This window comes from Tyto alba, unplaced genomic scaffold, assembly GCF_018691265.1.
Source record: "Tyto alba isolate M040663 unplaced genomic scaffold, T.alba_DEE_v4.0 Super-Scaffold_2, whole genome shotgun sequence".
NCBI classification, from domain to species: Eukaryota; Metazoa; Chordata; class Aves; order Strigiformes; family Tytonidae; genus Tyto; species Tyto alba.
The window spans coordinates 29,323,501-29,341,783 of record NW_024881282.1 but is presented as its reverse complement, the minus strand read 5'-3'; the positions used below and the strand labels follow the sequence as shown (position 1 = coordinate 29,341,783).

Below are 18,283 nucleotides of genomic sequence, written 5' to 3'. Positions count from 1 at the left end.
TCCTAAATGCCTTGCAATGCTGACAAAGGTCTGTCTCTTCAAAATGCCTCACCGCAGCTCATACACTACAGCTGTTAGTCCTCTGCACTTATGAGAAACACACATATTCAGCAAGATAGATGGGAAGTTTTTTTGTTTACATTTCCAAGACTAAGGTAGAAAATACCCTTTCAAACATGCTAAGTAGCACCAGTTTTCCCCCAGAACAGCACTGCATGAAGCATTACATCTGATGCCCCAGACCTCCACATGAACTGAAAAAGACACTAGATTTAACTCTGAGGCCATTCTGAGCAGTAGCAAACACATGCATGAAGTGCTATACCGGAGATTTCTGTTTCAAGGAATGAACACCAGTAACGTCCCACAGCCACCACAGAAAACATCGAGGTCTAAAAGGGAAGGATCTGGGAGAGCATCAGCCAGCAGCTGCAGCCCCTCACACAGATCACTGATGTTTCATTTTGGTAAGTGATAGGAGCTTTGAGCTGAAAACTGCAATAAAATGAGTAAAGTGCAGGGACAATTTATTTTACAGAAAGACAGTATTTTAATTTACAGATATGTTAATCATGGGTGTGCAAGTAAAAAACGCCGAATTGATCATGCACATCAGCCTTGACTGACACTTAAGAGTTTTGCTGACATAGGAAGACCATATAAAAGGTATGGTCTTACTGCATGCGCTCTCTCCTTTTTTTTTTTTTTATTAAACTTAGATTTGCCAGCAAAAATTCTAGTAGACCTTGACTCAAAGGCAAAAGAAAACAAAAAGGGAAGAGGCAGGCCTTTTTGTCACCGATATTGATCATTAATCCAGTAAAGCTTTCACTGGCAGGTTTGCTATTCCAGAAAAGAGATTTTTACTCACAGGCATGGCCTCCATCTCAGTTTGTCTATATCCAAACCATAACTTGACATCTCACTAGACATTTGTATAATGGCATTGCCATGACACTTTTCACCTAGACAACCGCTTTTCTTTGTTGAACACTACATAGAAGATAACCTTTCCAGATGAAGAAAAGGCTGTTTGTTGCTTAGATATCAAGGAGAGAAGGTAGCTGAAGAATAAAGTAGCTGAAATACAGTCTGCACGGAGCAGGAAAGAACTGTCAGGAGTAACCCCGTTTCCTGAGCTGCAGTGTCCCTCTTCCACTAGGCAACACTATGCTCCTAGTCAATGACTACATCCCTCAGTGCTGAAGTACCAGAATCCACTAACTTTACTTCCCAAGAGCCAGTGAGGGCCTTTGATGTTTTTCCTTCAAGTATGCCTTCAACTTCTGATCCAGAAAGGAAAGGCCATTCAACGTTTGTCAGGGCATACACAGGCAAGATTTACACTTTAAAAAACCTAACCATAAACGCAAAACACAGCAAAAAATTAGAAGTATGAACCACTTATGTCTCTGCTCTGTAGTACAACCAAGCAGAGCATGTCTGTAGCTTAGCATTAGGACTCAGATGCCCTGGGGCACGACTCATGGTCCCATGGAGGCAACACCTTGTACAAGAGAGCTCAAAAGGAGTTCTCAAAGCCCCATGTATCTGCAACAGGAGGCCTTGCCTGGCAGGAGTACTATGAAGGACACACGAGACCATCCACAACAGTCATCTTCACCAGCCTAGAGCACACCTGGATGGAGCTGTAGTGGTGGCCGCCCTTGGGCTGAGTGCTGGGACTTTGGCTGTGCCTGACACCTAGTTTGCACCATGGTCTAATTCCAACCATAGAGGGGATTGCAGCCCTCAGATCATCAAAGCATCAAGTTCCACAAAACCATCCCACCCTCAAGTTTTATTCCTGAATGTGCCACTAACCTGGTGGGAAACCATTAACCAAACCCTTGCACACAGGGGTCCATACCTCAGTTTCCCCAGCTGTAGAGTGAAAAAGCAAGCATGGACATACTTTGTGGAACATGTTTAAGCCTTCTGATTAAAGCAAAGTATTACCACCACAGAAGTGGACTTGGACCCAAACTCTCAAAGATTTCCAGAAATACTGCTCCTAACTTGCTGCTAGTGAAAGCTTTCAACTACAGCAGATAGCAGGAAAGCACAGACCTGCCATTAACCGATATACAACACATATTGCTTGACATTCAGCAGTGTTTTCAGTCTCATGCAATGCTGAAGAAATACACCAGGCATAAACCATCCTGTCAAGGTAAGAGCAGTTGAGGTACAATCTGATGACAAGAGATCCCCTCGCAGCTGGAAAGGGAGTGTGAAATAAATCTCTCTTGGTCACATCACATCCCAATGGATGTAGAAACAAGCAAAAGGTCTAAGGAGTACAAAGAAAACTAAAATGAAGGGGGAAAAAGTCTATGTAAAGATTGGCAAGGGGAAACAACCCAAGCTAGTTTGGATATGCAAGAATTATGGCCCGTTTCCCTTGGTGTCCAACTACACTGGGGGGAATGAGATGCATTTCTAGTTGCACAAAGAGTTCTCACAGTAACGTGTTACCACGCTGGTTACAGCATCCTTGAGATAGATGAGGCTGTAAGTCACTAACATTATACTGATGTATAGGCTTTGTGCATTACGAATCATTTGGACACAACAGCTCCATGTATACTTTTGTTCTGCAAACTGTTCTGGCAACTTCTGCAAAAGTTCTCCTTTCTCCATGCTAGATTTTAAGAAAAGCACTCGGAAAACAGGAAACAGAATGGGGAAAGACTCACCAGAAACACTGATGTGTTCTAGGGGGGAAAAAACAAACAAACAAGTTGGATCAAGACAGCCAAATATGAAGACAATTTTAATTAAATCATGTCTGTCTTATATTATCCATTTCAGCTCATTTAGTATCTCAAAAGAGTTTTATCTCAAAATAGTTAACAGCTCCAGAGGCCCCAACTTCTTCCCAGTTTTTTCTTTAATGCAATTACACTTTTGCCATCGGACCAGAAATATTAATAGCCTTTTCTGCGTGGGACAGAGCAGCTTTACAGCAGGACCGGAAGCCTTCGATCATATTGATGCCCTGCATGCTAATGGTTACATATAGCTTATCTGTCAATGTCATTTCCACTGAAACTAATGAAAATAGACAGCACTCCCTTCAATACTTCAGGCATGTATCTCTATGGGGAAAAAGTTACCATTCACTTGAATGCAGAAGTGCTCTGTGAAGGACAAATAAGTGAGAAAGCAGAAAATCAAAGCTGTTATTCTATTGTATATTGCTCTGTAGGAAGACACAAAGGGACAAATTCTGCTTTTCGTTACAGTAGCTTTGATCCAGAATTGATATAACCAAGTCAATGGAGCTGACCCAGATTTACAGGGGAGAAACGGTTCAGAGCTTCACCCAAGCCTGCAATCCTGCATTTCTACCACCACGGGGGATGTGCCCTTTACGCAATTCAAAAAGCCTCTGCTCCGGCACAGCAGACCTGACCCAGCGCTCATTAAAATCAACTGAAAAGCAGCCAATCAATCATGCAGACATCATGCAAACAATCCACCAGCAAATTCAAACCACTCATCGATGTACTCCTTTCAGAAAATGTCAGAAAATCTTATGGCTTGCCCAATACAAAACCCCAAACCCAACAGCCTAGCAGGCAGCTGCATTCATCCTACCTGAGCTTCCCTAAACTTGCCACAAAGGACCTCCAAGTCTGGTTTGGGAAGAGAAGGAAGGTGGAGAGGTCTCAATCAGCCAGCAAGGACCACAGGATTGCTACTGCCACGGTGGCAGGACCTTTGCACGATGTCCAACTGACAGATTCTGCAACAATTACTAAACCGAGACAGCGGGACACAGAAATGCTTGGGAAGCAAAGTACATGTGTCAGTAGCCACCCTGATGCTCTGGTGTATTTGTTCCACTTGATTAGCAGACGTGTCAACTTCACAATTATGTACATAGATACACACACTTAACTCCACAGATAAAGCGCTTATCCCCATCTGGAAACTCAAATATATTTTAGAAGTTAATCAAGACAGGCTTTATCATTTTATGTTTATGACCCCAACTGACACATTTTATTAAATCACCAAGTGTTTAAAAAGTGTTAATTCACTCCCCCTCAGTTACTATAAATTCTCTGCTCTCACTTCCAACAGAGGCTGTAAAAATACAGATTACTAGGACGTATTCGGCTCCTTGTACCCACCAGTGTGGGTGCAGAATGTGCTATTCCATGTCAGGTCACTTCAGATAATACAGACATTTTTGTTCTGCCTGCATACCAATCAACTTTAAAGCACAATAATGCAAATAGTCTTTAAAAGGATTTTAACCACCTAATGCTCTTGGTTTTAAGACAAGGTACTACAGCAGAGATCATCCATGGTATCCAATTATAGCTACCTTATTAATTATATGGCTACCTTCCCTAATCCAAAAATCCCTACAACTTATCCATTTTAAACTTTTTGACTGCCTTATATAACCGTTTATTAGCCAAAAAAGCATGACAATGATGAGTTACAATGTCATTTGTTACACTAATTCAAAAGGCATTACTCTCTAAGGGTCCTGAAATCCATGTTTTTACCATTTACAGAACATACCTCGAATTGTCAAAATGTCTTAAAAACTAATAGAAAGAGTTGGCTTTTAAAATAAAACTAGGGAAAAAAACCCAGACAGTTCTCTGCTTTTTACAGAGTACACTGTGTTTGAGATGTGGACTGAAACCCAAAGCCTTTTATTCCTTGTGGACTATTTTGTGTGGACTGCAATTAAAAGCCATCATCTCCCGTCATTCACCCAAGTGACAAAAATACACAATCTTTTGCTATTAAGATTACCACGGATGGCATCTTTTAGCCTGAGACAACGTTCAAAGCAGCAGGAGCAGCTCCTTCGCAGACCAAGCACGGCAGAGAAGGCCCCTATCCTCCTCTTTCACCTAGCAGAGAGGGAAGGAGGGCCAGGTCCTGCAAAACCACACGCAGATCGTTTTACTCACATCCTTGAAATCAAGGCTAGTCCTCACTGCAAAATGATGAACAGACAACATTTACAGGACGTGAGCATTTCACACCTGTCTTCCCATGGTGCAGTCCACCTACCTTCACGTCGTTTGCTGGACAGAGTTACCATCTCCCAAACCCCTGGAATCACAGTGCTGTGAGAAATTCTGCTCAATTGCATTGTTTGTATTTTCTATTTCCCCCCAGCACCTTCTTTTAAGTTTTTTCATAGGAGTGTGAAGCCATTGCAGCAGTGATTGATAGTAACGGATGCAAAGTCATCCTTCAGTGTCTACAGCCTGGCAAAAACAAGATGAAGGCTACCTTGAAGAAGCGCTCTTACTGCTTAAGCTGATATACCTCCGTAAAAAGTGCTGCCCTTCCACAGCCTAGAAAGAATTCATAAAATCATTACTTCTCTCACACTGGATGTTTCCAAACATATAAGCTGAGAAGAAATAACAGAAATGAGAAACCACACTGACTATCAGTTTCAATTAGTAAAATAATAAAGGCACCTACGTGGAGCCCTCTTGGCACTCTGGGGATTTCTTTTAGTAAGAAAGAACATCACATTCCTTACAGCAGTCTTGTTAGATGAAAAGGGTTTGCTCTTCAGAAATCAATTCATTTGGATTTCCTGGGCCACCAACTACATATTTCGTAGGGAGGGTGGGTACATGTGTGCAGCACTCTTTTTTTTTTTTTAAGTCAGCATTTTATAAGTGCTCATACTCCGCTTTTTTTTATTCCAGAGATTCAGATTTGTCAGGAGGAAAAAAAAATTAAATATTAAGTTTCCAAATTCAGCCTCAAAGTCAGTCAGTATGCTCTAGTGACATTTTACTCTAAAGTTTCCAGTGGCAGCCATCTAATTTTATTTCTTTTAAATATAACATCCCCTTCTGATACTTAGAAGCTAAATGTTAATGCCTCACTTAGGACCTCATTTCTAACATGTAAAATTAGTAACACCAGAAGTCATTTACTTTCATTGCCAACATTGGGCAAGGTGTAAAAAGCAACCAAAAAGAGCATATTAGTTTAAAATGAAAACAAACTGAATATTTCAATGTGAAACGCATAAGGCAGGGAAATTTCTTTAATGCAGGGAAATCTCCCAGACTTGCATGGACACAAAGTTTGCTTACTGCCAATTAACAAATGCTTGTGCTGCACCTATTTATACCATGCTGCTTAGTCAAAGTCCTGTTAGCATGTCACAGAAATGAGAGTCCTGTCATCCGCTCAGGCTCTCTGAGACTTGCCAGCACAGAGGTTTTCAATCCTCTTTAAGTTCCCAGAGTGGAACAGGTAAAACGCAGCTCCCGCAGATAGATACAGCTGCAATTAAACATGTCCTGCGTGAGGGGCTCCCCACCAGCCCCCAGGGACCACAGAGGGCATCACAGAAACAGGCAGAGCAGAGGATGTACACTGCCACAGGGCAGCCTCCACCCTCCGTGCACTTACTCCTTATATTTAAGTACACATTACTTGTGGGCTGGTTGCCTTTCATTAGGTACTTCCTAGCGATGCTGCAGCTGGCGTGACAACCCAAGAGGACAGTGGAGAGGGAGCTGAAATCCAACCCAGGCCGTTCCTACGACTTCAGTTTCACAGGAGGGAATGGATCTACTCCAGGCAATTTCACCAACAACTAACTCCTTATATTAAGGAGCATGTGGAGAGGACAAGTCAACAAACCACATTAATCGATCTGGCATTAAATGAAAAACGGGGAATAACAATATTATGCGAGAGAAGAAACACAGAGTCCAAGTGTATACGCGGTAGAATTTTGATTTATTCATGAAACCTGAGTTTCGGGTGCCAAACAATTACATGAAAGGGGAACACGCTGCATCCTCCACTGATTACATTCACAAAATTGGAATCCAAGAAAATCCCTCTGTCTGGAGGTGTGAGCCAGAGATAATTAGGAACTGAATTATCTCACTGGTTTGCTGTAGTCTCTGGTGGTCTCATCTTCCAGTTAAGAACGTGAGGCTTGTGCCAGAAACACCCCTTTGTCACATGCAAGCATTCTGCCCACAACAAAAGGATGCTATCTATAACCTGGATACTGAAACACAAGTAATGAGGAATTAACCAAACTCTACAGTTCGATTTGCAACTGTAAGGACGGATACCTACCTCGTTCACAAAGATCTTGCATGAATGGGCTCCACAGGGAACAGGAACATCCAACAACACACGAAAGTGCTTTGAAACATTATCCTTGTAATACAGTAGGTGGCTGCTGAATCTAAATGACCCACCACAAACATCTCCATCTTTATCATGGACATGCCAGGTCTACACAAGTACAAAATTCCTGAGCTTAATTTTATTTCCTTAATGTGAAAACTCCTGCTCTTTTCATCTATTTGAACCGGGCTCTTCACCCACACATCCACGCTTGATGCTGACACTCAGACAAGTCACACACAGAACTCCAATGTATGCCTTCAACAACATAAACAACCTGCAAGAAAAACCATCAGAGTCAAACCCTTGCGTCCCCCAACCCTGTCCTTTACTCCCTCAGGATCACCTTAAAGTTGATACATAATACATATGCATCAGCCCAAAAGGCTTGAGAGGAAAAAAACTGTGCTGGAATGACATTCACACAAGGACAACTGCAGCAGCTTTGTCAGGCAGGATTTGATACAGTACGTCTGGCAACAGAGTCAAACAAAATACAGTAGTGCTGGCTTTGGGAAAAGTAACATGGATCTAATTTCTTCCCATTCTCTGAATCACTTTTAGAGTTAGTAACATGGTACAGTACAAGATAAACTACCTGTCACTTCTGAAAAGTAATGGAAAAATATTAAGAATTCAGAAATATGCTCACCCTATACAGAGATAAAATTGACATACTAGTTGCACCCAATCAACTGTATAAATTTGTTCATAAAAAGCACTGTGCTTTTCTGCTCTATACGCTTTTTTCTAAAGGAAAAATAAAGTCTCCATCCACCTTGACTTTACCTCTGAAAAAGTCAGACTTTAGCCAAGCCATGACACCTTTACATATGTGAATACAGTGTCAGTGCTATTAAAGTCAGCACAGTTTCCCAATATTGATTCACAGTAACAAAAAAAAAAAAAAACTAAAAGCTTATAAAAACCTGCACCGTAGAAACGGTAACTGCAGAGTAATAAATATTCTGATAAATTAAAATTTATTAAGACATTACTGTTGACAGTGCCAGGTAAATTTTGCTTGAACACATTTGGAAATAGAGATTTTTATTTCTTAAGGTCTGCAAAGCTGTTGTAAAAAGCTGTACTCATACATACTGCGATAAAAAAAGTTGCTCTTCTAATAAGCTTAACATTCACTAGCCAGGAAGATTTTCAGAAGATACAAAGAGCTGTTTAACTCTCAACTTAAAGCAGTTCCAGACTACCAGTACCTTTGAGAAGAGGGTCCAGAGTAAATTTTCCTACACTGATAACACAGTCCCATGGAAATCAATGAAAAGCTTATGGGGACACTGACAAAAAATACAGCACGGCCCCCTCACAGGCACACGGCAGGGTTTCTGCCTGCAACTGGGGAATGGATTTCATTGCATGCAATTAAATGAGGGCCAGATTATTGTGCCTGTCAAATGAACTCCATTTCTCTGTATCCCAAACAGAATAATTTAAAACCAGTATACAGGGTCCATCAAAGGAATGCCACACACTCACTGCTTTGCAGATCTCATTCTCCTTTATAAGCAGGGGAAAAAAGCAAGGATCAATTGCAAAATGGGAGACTGCTGCATTGATTTTCAAACAGAATCCTCCATTAAAACCAATGGTGAGCTTTTCTTCAGACACAAGGAAAAAAAAAAAAAAATCTCATGTGATCCAAGTTGTTCTGACATTTGAGCAAAGGTAGACACCAGCCTTCTGTAAGGAATACGCAGCTATCAGTCATACAGTGCTGCATGTGTAACAGATGATCATGGATGGGAGGCGAGTCTGAGGAGCTAACCTTTGTTAGCATCTACAGGAGAACAGCAGAAGTTTGAACAGGAGATGAAAAACGGAGCAAAAACATCCTGGCCTGCAGTTTGGGGGGTGAATCAGGCTTAGAATAAATTTGTTTCATAAACCTATCTCAGGTAAGATAAAGATAGTATTAATTATTCTACCTTCATGTGGAATTTTTCATCTTGAAGGATGACAGGACATTGCCAGTCTGATCCCAGCCTAGCAGAGCAGCTCCTGCCTGAACTTACTGACACACAGTTCCCCCGCTCATTGCAGCTGGGATGCCTACAGGAGAAAGTAAACACATCTGTGAAGTGTAGGCAGGCTAAGGACTAGCGAGCAGACTGATTTCACAGGAAAGGCAGCAAATAAAACTATGATGGGCTGTCATATAAAACCCCAAGACTGACCCACTGTACAGAGACAGAAGATCCAGTAGCAGAGAACAGCGATCAGGTTGCACTCCGATACCCAGATAGCACAAGGCAGGAGAGCGAAGGGGGAAAATATTCTGAGCCAAGAGATGGGGAAAATGAGTTATATATTGCTACAAATCCAGCTATAGCAAACACTGCAGAGTTGGGGTTTGGTTTTGGGTTTTTTTTGTTTGGTTTTTTTTTTTGTGGTTTTTTTTTTTTTTTTCCTCTTCAGCAATTCCTAGACAGGCAACAGGAAAACACCAAAGTCCCAGCTGCCATTTCCTCCCTTAGGAACAAACAGTCCCCCGAATCCACAGATAAGCCATAAAAGCCAGAATCATCTCCAAAGTCTTCTTTACAGTGCTCCTGAGCACCGGAGGGCAGCACCGTTGACCTTCCCCCACCAACAAGTGGTCAGAGAACCTAATTTAGGAGAGTGGGCCCCCCAGCACATAGGCAATTTCTGACAAAATTCGGACAATGCAAAAGTGCATTAGCCAGACAGCATGTTTACCACCTGCTTCCCAACAAAGAATGGGTATGAAGCCAAAAAGAACAAGGAGTAAAAAGCACCTGATCTCCTTACAATATGCTGGTATTTGAGATACAGTGCAAGGGACACAACATCATATTCTTTTGCAAAGATAAGGCTAAGCTCACCTTTCCCACTTCAGGCTTTGGGTGTGGTTTTGTTGTTGTTAGGGGGTTTTGTTTGTTTTTAAGAAAGGCTTCTGTTAACTGTGTCATTTTCCTATTTGTTTATCCCGAAGAAAAAAAAAAAAAAAAACAAACCTGCCAGCAGAAATTTGTTTTTCTAATGTTTCTAGCAAGCGATCCACACTCAGACCTCCTAAAGTAGAAAATTCTTGTCTTACAGATGAAGAGCTGTCTTGTCCCCAAGGGGGGTTGAACTCATCATCTGATGGCCTTCTAGCATCTTTTCCCTTCTGTGACACTGCTAAAATTGTCTGGAAAGTTCTGTAGGCAGAAAACAAGTCTTCTGAAACTCACCAAGTTAACTTGGGGGGTGTGGTGGGGTGCATGAAGAAATTGTTGGATTTTTAATAAAGAGCTGACACTTCTTGCAAAGAACTTAACCATATTTTCCATCCAAACCTTTTAGATAGAAATTTTTCAGCTAATTCTGATTGCAGTCTTAGCACAGTAGGCTACCAACAGCAGTGACAGGCAGCAAGCCAGGGTACACAGGACGGCTCCCTTTGGTAGACAACCAACACTCTAGAGCAAACTGGCTAAAGCTGAAAAGACCCTCCACACCAAAAGAAGTATCAGCCAAGATTCTGAAAGCTCTTAATACCTCCAGCCCCATCCCACCTCACACGCACTCTGCCCAGGGTCTGGCTCCAGTGATCTTAGACATATCAAGAAGGGTTACTGACGTATCTTAAAATAAGAATATAATGCCTCAAAATTATCTGCTACCTGATGTATATCACATTGGCAGGTCTACTACCTCCTTCTCCCTTCAAGAACTCCACATTAACCTGTCACTTGCACCACCAAGACGGTAATACATACAATCACACAGCAGACACCTGGTGAAAACAGCTGTTCAAGCCTTACAAACTGTACTTAAGACAAATGACCGCACTCTATATGGTTCTAGATCGGAGTTCAATAGATTTCTATCAGTTTCTGCTACAGAAACAGCCCACCAAAAAAAGGCAGAATCAGTTATGATGAAAAAGGTACAATGAAGACAGACAGGTTGCAATCACATTTATTTCCACATCTACTCTATTCATGCTAACAACCTAAATATATGTCAAAAGGGAAATGGGTGCAGATTATCCTCCCAGTGATTTTGCAGCATCACATTTTCTCCTCAGAGTTTATAGTAAATCCTTTGAATTGTACTAAAATCTCAATCTATTTATAGTCTCACAATAGCTCGACCACAAAGCCATAATCTTCAACAGTTAGCTATAGAGGATATTGAAAATTCTTGAAAGGTGATTTTTCTACATTCAGAAATTCATAGAAGAATATTTCATTCAATCTCTTACCTACTGCATGCTGATTTTGTGTTCCAGCAGTATAATTCATCTGAAACAAGGGGAAAATAATAACTCTCGGCCAAGTTTTCTGAATATATGTGCAAACTATGCTACCTGTGGAACGCAACCAATGAAAGTAGCATACTTCAATTAAACTGGTAAAGCCGCGTTACAACCAACAATTCTGCACGGTGCCTTGAGGCCCTAAAAGAAAGCCTTCCCCAGGTCTCCTAAGGGCTAAGCACTCCTTGTGAAACAGCAAGCATGGAACAGACACAGCAGGAAAGAAAAAATATGCTAATTTGTCCAAGGAGTTGGCAGGTATTAACACAGATGGGCACCATATGATAAAACATTCATCAAGCAAATGAGAGCAACTTCGGAGGAGCAGACAGCCCTCGGATAGAGAAACGCCAAACAGGACTTGGCTTCACCACAGAACAGCCAATCTACTGATTCCTAACCCTATCGGCGCACTAAGCCTCTACCATTTGACTCCAAAAAACTTCAAGGAAAACACATCTTTAATCAACTACGGTTTGGTAGCCACATGCAGGGAAGGAAAGAGTCAAACCGAATACGTCCTTTTTCTTTTTACCAAACTGCAAATCCCTTATTCGCTGCAGCTATCCCTGTACCCACGACACGGGAGAGCTGGCAGGAGAGGTTTACAGGTCCGGCTGAGGAGCCTTGCCCGCCGAGAAGCGCAGCCACCGCCAGCTACAGCTCCCGGTCTGCTAAGAGGGAGCGCTCCCTCTCACAAGCCTCGCTCATCCGCTCAGCTGTCAGACCCCTCCAAAAAAAAGACACTGCAAGTGCAATTTCCACCTCATTTCTCAGGCAGAAAGGGGAAAAAGAGAGACAGACGGGCTGATCAGAATTTTTTTTTTTTTTTTTTTCATTTATGGCGCTGCTGGATAAATTTCGCAGCCGCTCGACTGCACAAAGCAGCCTCTCTGCAAACCACGCTGGCTCCGTGCGCGCAGCCGACACCGCACGAAGTTTCCGCGGCCCAAGCCCACTTTCGTGGGAATCGGCTGCCGACCCGCGAGTGATTTCCACGGCAGCCAGTGCCCGCCCCCCGGCCCCAGCGCTGCTCCATCCCTAGTGTCCCCAGCGCTGGTAAAGTAGGAAAAAAATAAATAAATAGAAGTCGCATTAGGTAGCTGGGAGTTTGGTTCGGGGACGATTACGCCCGTCCCCCGGCCAGGAGCCCCCCCAGAAGCCCGAACGCCCGGGCCGGGCCGAGAGGGAACGGGACGGGGCAGCCGCCCCCCCCGCCGCGAAGTTGCCCGCTGGCAGTAGCGGGTGGCCCCGGGCCGGCCGCCGCGTCCCCCACACCCCCCCAAAAACCGAAAAGCTGCGAAGCTGAGGGCCCGCAGCCCCGGCGGCAGGGGAGACACACGCGGCACCCGTCTCTCGGCGGGGAGGGAACAGCTCTCCGCCGCGGCAGGCTCGCCAGCCGGTGCCGTCCCCACGTCCACCACTCGCACGGTATCAGGCAGAAAATAATCAGACTTCAAAAAATAACCCAACTTTCCTCCCCCCGCCCGCGGGAAGTTTCCTACCGGGGGCTCGGCGACCTTCCCGCGGCTGCCCCGGGAGGCGGCCGGGACGGGGATGCCGGGCGCTGCGCCCGCCGCGGCGGCGCCGGGAGGCGAGAGCCGGGGTCGGCGGCAGCCGGGGGGGGGCTCCCGGGGCCGCCGGGGGGGGGCTCCCGGGGCCGCCGGGGGGGGGGTCCCGGGGCCGCCGGGGGGGGGCTCCCGGGGCAGCCGGGGGGGGGCTCCCGGGGCAGCCGGGGGGGGGCTCCCGGGGCAGCCGGGGGGGGGCTCCCGGGGCGCCCACCACCTGCGCCGGCGGGGGAGCGGGTCCGGCGCGGAGCCGGGCGCTGCCCCCCGCGGGGCCGGGCGCTGCCCTCCGCGGGGCCGGTGCCGATGCCAGGTGCGGTTGCGGTGCCGGTGCCCTACCTGGGTGCAACATACTTTGGAAATAGAAGATGACGAGGATGAAGGAGCCCACGGAAGTGACCAGGACCATCCTGCACACCCGATTCATCCTCATTACTTCCAGCACCGCCGACTTCATGGCGTTGCCCGGCGGCGCGGAGGGAGAGAGGGAGGGAGGGAGGGGAGGCGGGGGGGGAGCGGCGGAGCAGCGCAGGGCCGGCGCTGAGAGCCGCGGCGCTCCGAGGTGCCGGGGACGAGCCGCCTCCGCGCCGGAGGACGCCTGGGCGCTCGCGCCCCGCACCGGGGGGCGCTAATGCCTGAGCTGGGCGTGACCACGCCGCGCGCCAGGCGGAGGGGCGCTCTGCGCCGCGCGGGGGGGAGGCGGACCAGGAGGGGAGCCGGGGCGAAGCGCGCTCCCCCCCCCTCGCCAAAGGGAGAGATGGTCCCGCCCGGCGGCGGCGGCGGCGGCGGGCGGGGACGCGCCGGGCTGCCTCGAGGGGCCGCCGCCGCCGCCGGGCGAGGGGCGGGGCGTGCCGTGCCGGGCGCGTGCGGGCGCTGTGAGGGCCAACGGGCGTCGCCGGCGCTGAGGGAGGCGGTGGCTGCCGCCGGGCGCCCTCGGGCCGCTCCCGGCCCCGGTCCGTCAGCGGCTCATCGCCGCCCCCCTGGCTCCGGACTCGGCCGCCTCCGGGGGATTCTCGCCCTCGCCGGGGGTGTCGGGTCCTCCAGCCCGCCGGCGAGGAGCGGGCCGCCGCTGCTCCGCGCGAAGGAGGCTTTCCTCCGCGCCCCGTTTATGGAGGGAAATCCTCTTTCACTTTTTTTTTCTTTTTTTTTTTTTAATATATGTGTGGTGCCTGTCACTCCATTAATCCTAAATGCCTTCTTCCAGCCCTTGTCTCGCTTTAGTATTATGTAAGACGTTACTTTATAGCCAGTCCTTGTCGTTTCTTCGGTGTTTCGCTGTCCCGAGCGGCAGCTGCTAATGTTTATAATCGGTGTAAACACTGACTTCCAGTAGCACTGAATCATCCCCAACGAAAACAGTGCCACCTGGCATGCTAGAAATGAAAGGTTTTTTTGTTCTGAAGTGCGAGACTTCTTAAGTTTTCTGAATTAACCGACTGGTTGCTCATTTGGCTGTGGGAAACAAAAGGTTCTTCCCCCACCCCACCGAAGTCTACCTCTCGGTAGCCGGAGAGCACCAGCAGGCAATGAGATACGAGACCGTACGTGGGAGGAATGCAGACGAGCTCAGTGCAACAGAACAAAAGGCATCAGCCTCGTCCACGCGCGTATCGGGGTCCGGGACCTCCGGGTCTTCTGGCGAACCGGGGGTGCGTGGGCAACAGCAGGTCACAGAAGTCCTGAACTCGGTTTCTAACGTCAACCCCGCAGCAGAGCTCCCGAACTGGGGGTGTCCGCTTGCTCGGAACCGGGAGGGTGTTGAGAAGTTACATTGCTGAATGAAATCGGCTTCTCAGCAATGTACCGCTCATCCCTGCGCTGTGCTAACCGTTCTTTTTGTTCCTCGGGTGCACCCAAATACTGGTGTGCTGGTCCTTTTTGCTAAAGTGAGGAGCATTTTGCCGATGCTGATACCATCTTCATGTATAAAAAGGATTTCTATTTTTTTTCCCCTCAAATTTGTGTCCTTCCGATGTGGTTGGGGGGAGGGGTCTTTAAAATTAAAATAGCCCTAAACAGACCCAGCCCAAAGCTGGGCAGCAAAAGAGACATAAAGCTAAAACCCCACTCTCCCACGCCCCCCCAGAAAACCCCCAACCAACAAAATCAAAGGTTAAGAGTATTTCTTCCTGGGTAATTATGACAGAAACATGGAAAGTCATCAGGGTTTTCCATTCAGGCTTTGCAAAAGACAATTAAAAGTATTTTACCTCGAGGCTGAAACAATAATTAGGTAGACATTTGTAAATGAATAGATTATTTAGGTTTGGCCTAGAGTTCCTTTTGTTAGAAATATTTTCCATTGTTCATTAAAGCTTTACACAATATTTTGCTTACTTTCAGTAGATTTTTTTTTTCCAGAGTTCTTTTTTAGAAGTTTTGATATGCAGTGTCCATTTTCCAGTCTTCCTCATGTAAAGGAAACTTTAAATTGATTTTTCTCTTTTAAACCAAAACCTCAAACACAACACAAAAGCATTCAATGGAAAACGCTGGATAAAGAGAAGTACTAATATGTAACACATCAAAGTGGCGAATCTTTATGTCAGCCAACATAAGTCAACCAACAGCACAGCCTGGCATTTCAGCATCCACCCATCAATACATATGCTGCAGCACAACAGCAACTGTGGTATTTTAACGGAAAGAACTGGACTGTAGCCAGAAATCTGGATAAGACATCGAGGGACGAGGGCAAAAGCCTGCAGCTCGATACTCAGTCAACACAAGAAGAGAAGCGCTTTAAGCTGCTGGAGAAGGTGGTCAGTCGCTCAGTGTGGCTTAACAATAGCTACTCTTTTTTTTTTTTTTTCTGAGCATCACCCTCTGATGGAATGATGGAGCGTTTGAAAGCAGCAGGAAGAAAATCACTGGCTGTGTTGCTACTTACTATTAAAAGAATTTTATAAAGCAATACCTTCATTACACACATTGGCGACTACAAACTTAACATCCACCCGCATGCTTGCAGCATCTCGGAAAATTTCAAACTACAACCACCTTTCTAATGGCTGGTGCATCGGGACAATGAAATGTAGCAGCCTATTTTTCAGAGATTAGAGACAGCTGTGCTTTGCTTCTCCTACAGAAAAGAGCATAACGGAGGGAACACAAGGAAACACAGTTGTCTTTCCAGATGGGTGCCAAGTTGTAGAATAGGTACAAAGACAGTTCAGGCACTTCTTCTAAAGCAGACCTGTGAGTGGAAACTTCAGCAGCTGCAGAGCAGTAGGGAGTCCGAACAGTACTGTAGGTGTGATCACCTACCATTCCCATGGTAATAACCAGCATTCAGTATCCCTGAATAAAAATAGTCTTGTCATCTAAGAGGCTTCTGAAAAGAAAGACTTAAGACATTAAGAACCAGATGCCAGTGACATCAAAAGAAGTCCAGAGAGTGTTTCATAGATTATTTTGTATAACAAAAAAGCTTTACAAAATAACAACCAAACAAAGCCACCCACATCACTATTTATTGATAAAGCTCTAAAAATAACAAAAACGCAGCTGAAAAACAGCACAGACAGAAATAGAGTGTGTAGTAAGCTCGGTGCAATTTATCAAAAAATGGCAAGCAGGCTAATATTGAAGAGCATGTTGAAATACGAAACTGAAAACCATTGGAAAATAGAGGTATCTGTGAGAGACATGCGGGTGTCTGTGCAACTTTTTATCTGTAATGAAAGAATCTCAGAAAAAGTTACTTTTTTTTTATATATACTGATTTAGCTTCATCCTCTTGAAAACACAAGGTGAAATTTTTAGAGAATGTCTTCAAGGGGGGGGCAACTAGTACTGAAGGAATATGCACAAGCTTTTAGGCATGTAAGCCACCGTCAGATTTGAAACAGAAACAGCAAATTTCAGACTCTCTCTCTCTGTCTGTCCCTAGACCATTCTGACTCCAGTCCCATTACAACCCCTACCACCATAGGGTGAAGCAGTCTAGTTAGGTGGGTCAAAAAATCTTCTGGACATCTCTTCTGGTTATATTCTGTGGAGATAGTTTTTAACTTCCTCTGCCTCAAACAACCATACTGTAAAGAGACCAGGCCTTATTTTTTGTCCCCCAAGGAAAAAGCACATTGTTTTAATGATTCCAGACAGTCAAGCACACCTTTCACTTGACCAGCTGCCCTAAACTGTGCTGTCTGAAGGCTGGAAGTCAAACAAAAAAAGACCCATGTAAACGGCCAGGCACCCCCCTACCTCATACCCTGTAAGGCCAGCCCTGTAGTGCAATGTGGGATTACCTGACAGCCAACACGTGTTTAGCACTGTTATTCTATTAATTTATAATAACAGTCTTTTAAGATACCGATTCTGCCTCCATTCAAAGAAGTCCCTGTGAACCTCCCTATCCCAGCTGATTTCAGTGGTAGTACGACAAAGCTCATTTACCTACACAGATTTCTCAGTCAGCAATTTACTGTATGCATGAATAAAAGGCCACTCACCTCCAGGAAGCTACCACCATAGAAAATGGAAAGACAATCCTTTCTGTAGGTAAGCAGATGCCTTGCCCCCTTCCTCCTCCCTCCAAATAAGAAACTCCACACACCACTAGCATGTTCCCAAAGCTGAAGAATCTGCTGTGTTTCTGAAATACCTTGTCCTGCATCTTGCATTTTCTATGGTGATGTCTTAATGCAACCTGAAGTACTGAATTAGAAGAAAGGCCCATGTTCTTGCAGTATCTCACTGTTGGTTCCAGGTAGATCCCCAGTGCCCTTCCCCAGGAATATAAGGTTATCTTTCTCCCAGATTTAAAAATACTTTGTACTAGATGTCACTCTGCGGCCCTGCTGGCTTCCTCCTGTACTTCAAAGATTTCATCTGTTTTCATTCTAGATGGAACAAGTTTATGGCTTCTTGGACTGCATGCTCCCCAGGTAACGCAAACCAGACTGATGAGAGGTAGTATTTCTAAGAATACAACGTGTATTATCTGAACAGTCATATCTGAAAGGTATTGTTGTCTCCACCTCCCATGTGCTGATAGACCACAGGTTAGTTTTGTGCTTTGTGTGTCCATTAAGGAATTACAGCTTCCTTCCTTCCTTCCTCACAAAACTCACTGGTAGATCTGTGCTGTGATGGGAGCAGATTCTTCCCTTCTCTGAGGAGTTTGAGAATCCAGGGACCAGAACCGCATTTCCAGGGCTAAATATGGAGCCATTCCCATCTTCGAAATGCATGTGGTACCTATTAGTAATCTTTATTATTACCTTTATTATTAATTATCTGTTATTATTATCCTCAATAGAAAAACATC

The 18,283-nt window shown here is 45.3% G+C and overlaps 1 protein-coding gene across 2 annotated transcripts in view; it reads right to left on the bottom strand.

Moving 5' to 3' along the window:
- CHST11 (carbohydrate sulfotransferase 11) overlaps positions 1-13,601 on the bottom strand; it is a 181,508-nt gene extending 167,907 nt beyond the window's left edge. Inside the window, exon 1 of one of the 2 annotated variants that reach the window (XM_042792967.1) lies at positions 13,348-13,601. In XM_042792967.1, coding sequence (XP_042648901.1) covers positions 13,348-13,465 — 118 coding nt within the window. In that variant the 5' untranslated portion in view covers positions 13,466-13,601. The remainder of the gene's footprint in view (positions 1-13,347) is intronic. The other variant, XM_042792968.1, reaches the window with a different exon arrangement.
- Between the last annotated feature and the right edge of the window lie 4,682 nt (positions 13,602-18,283).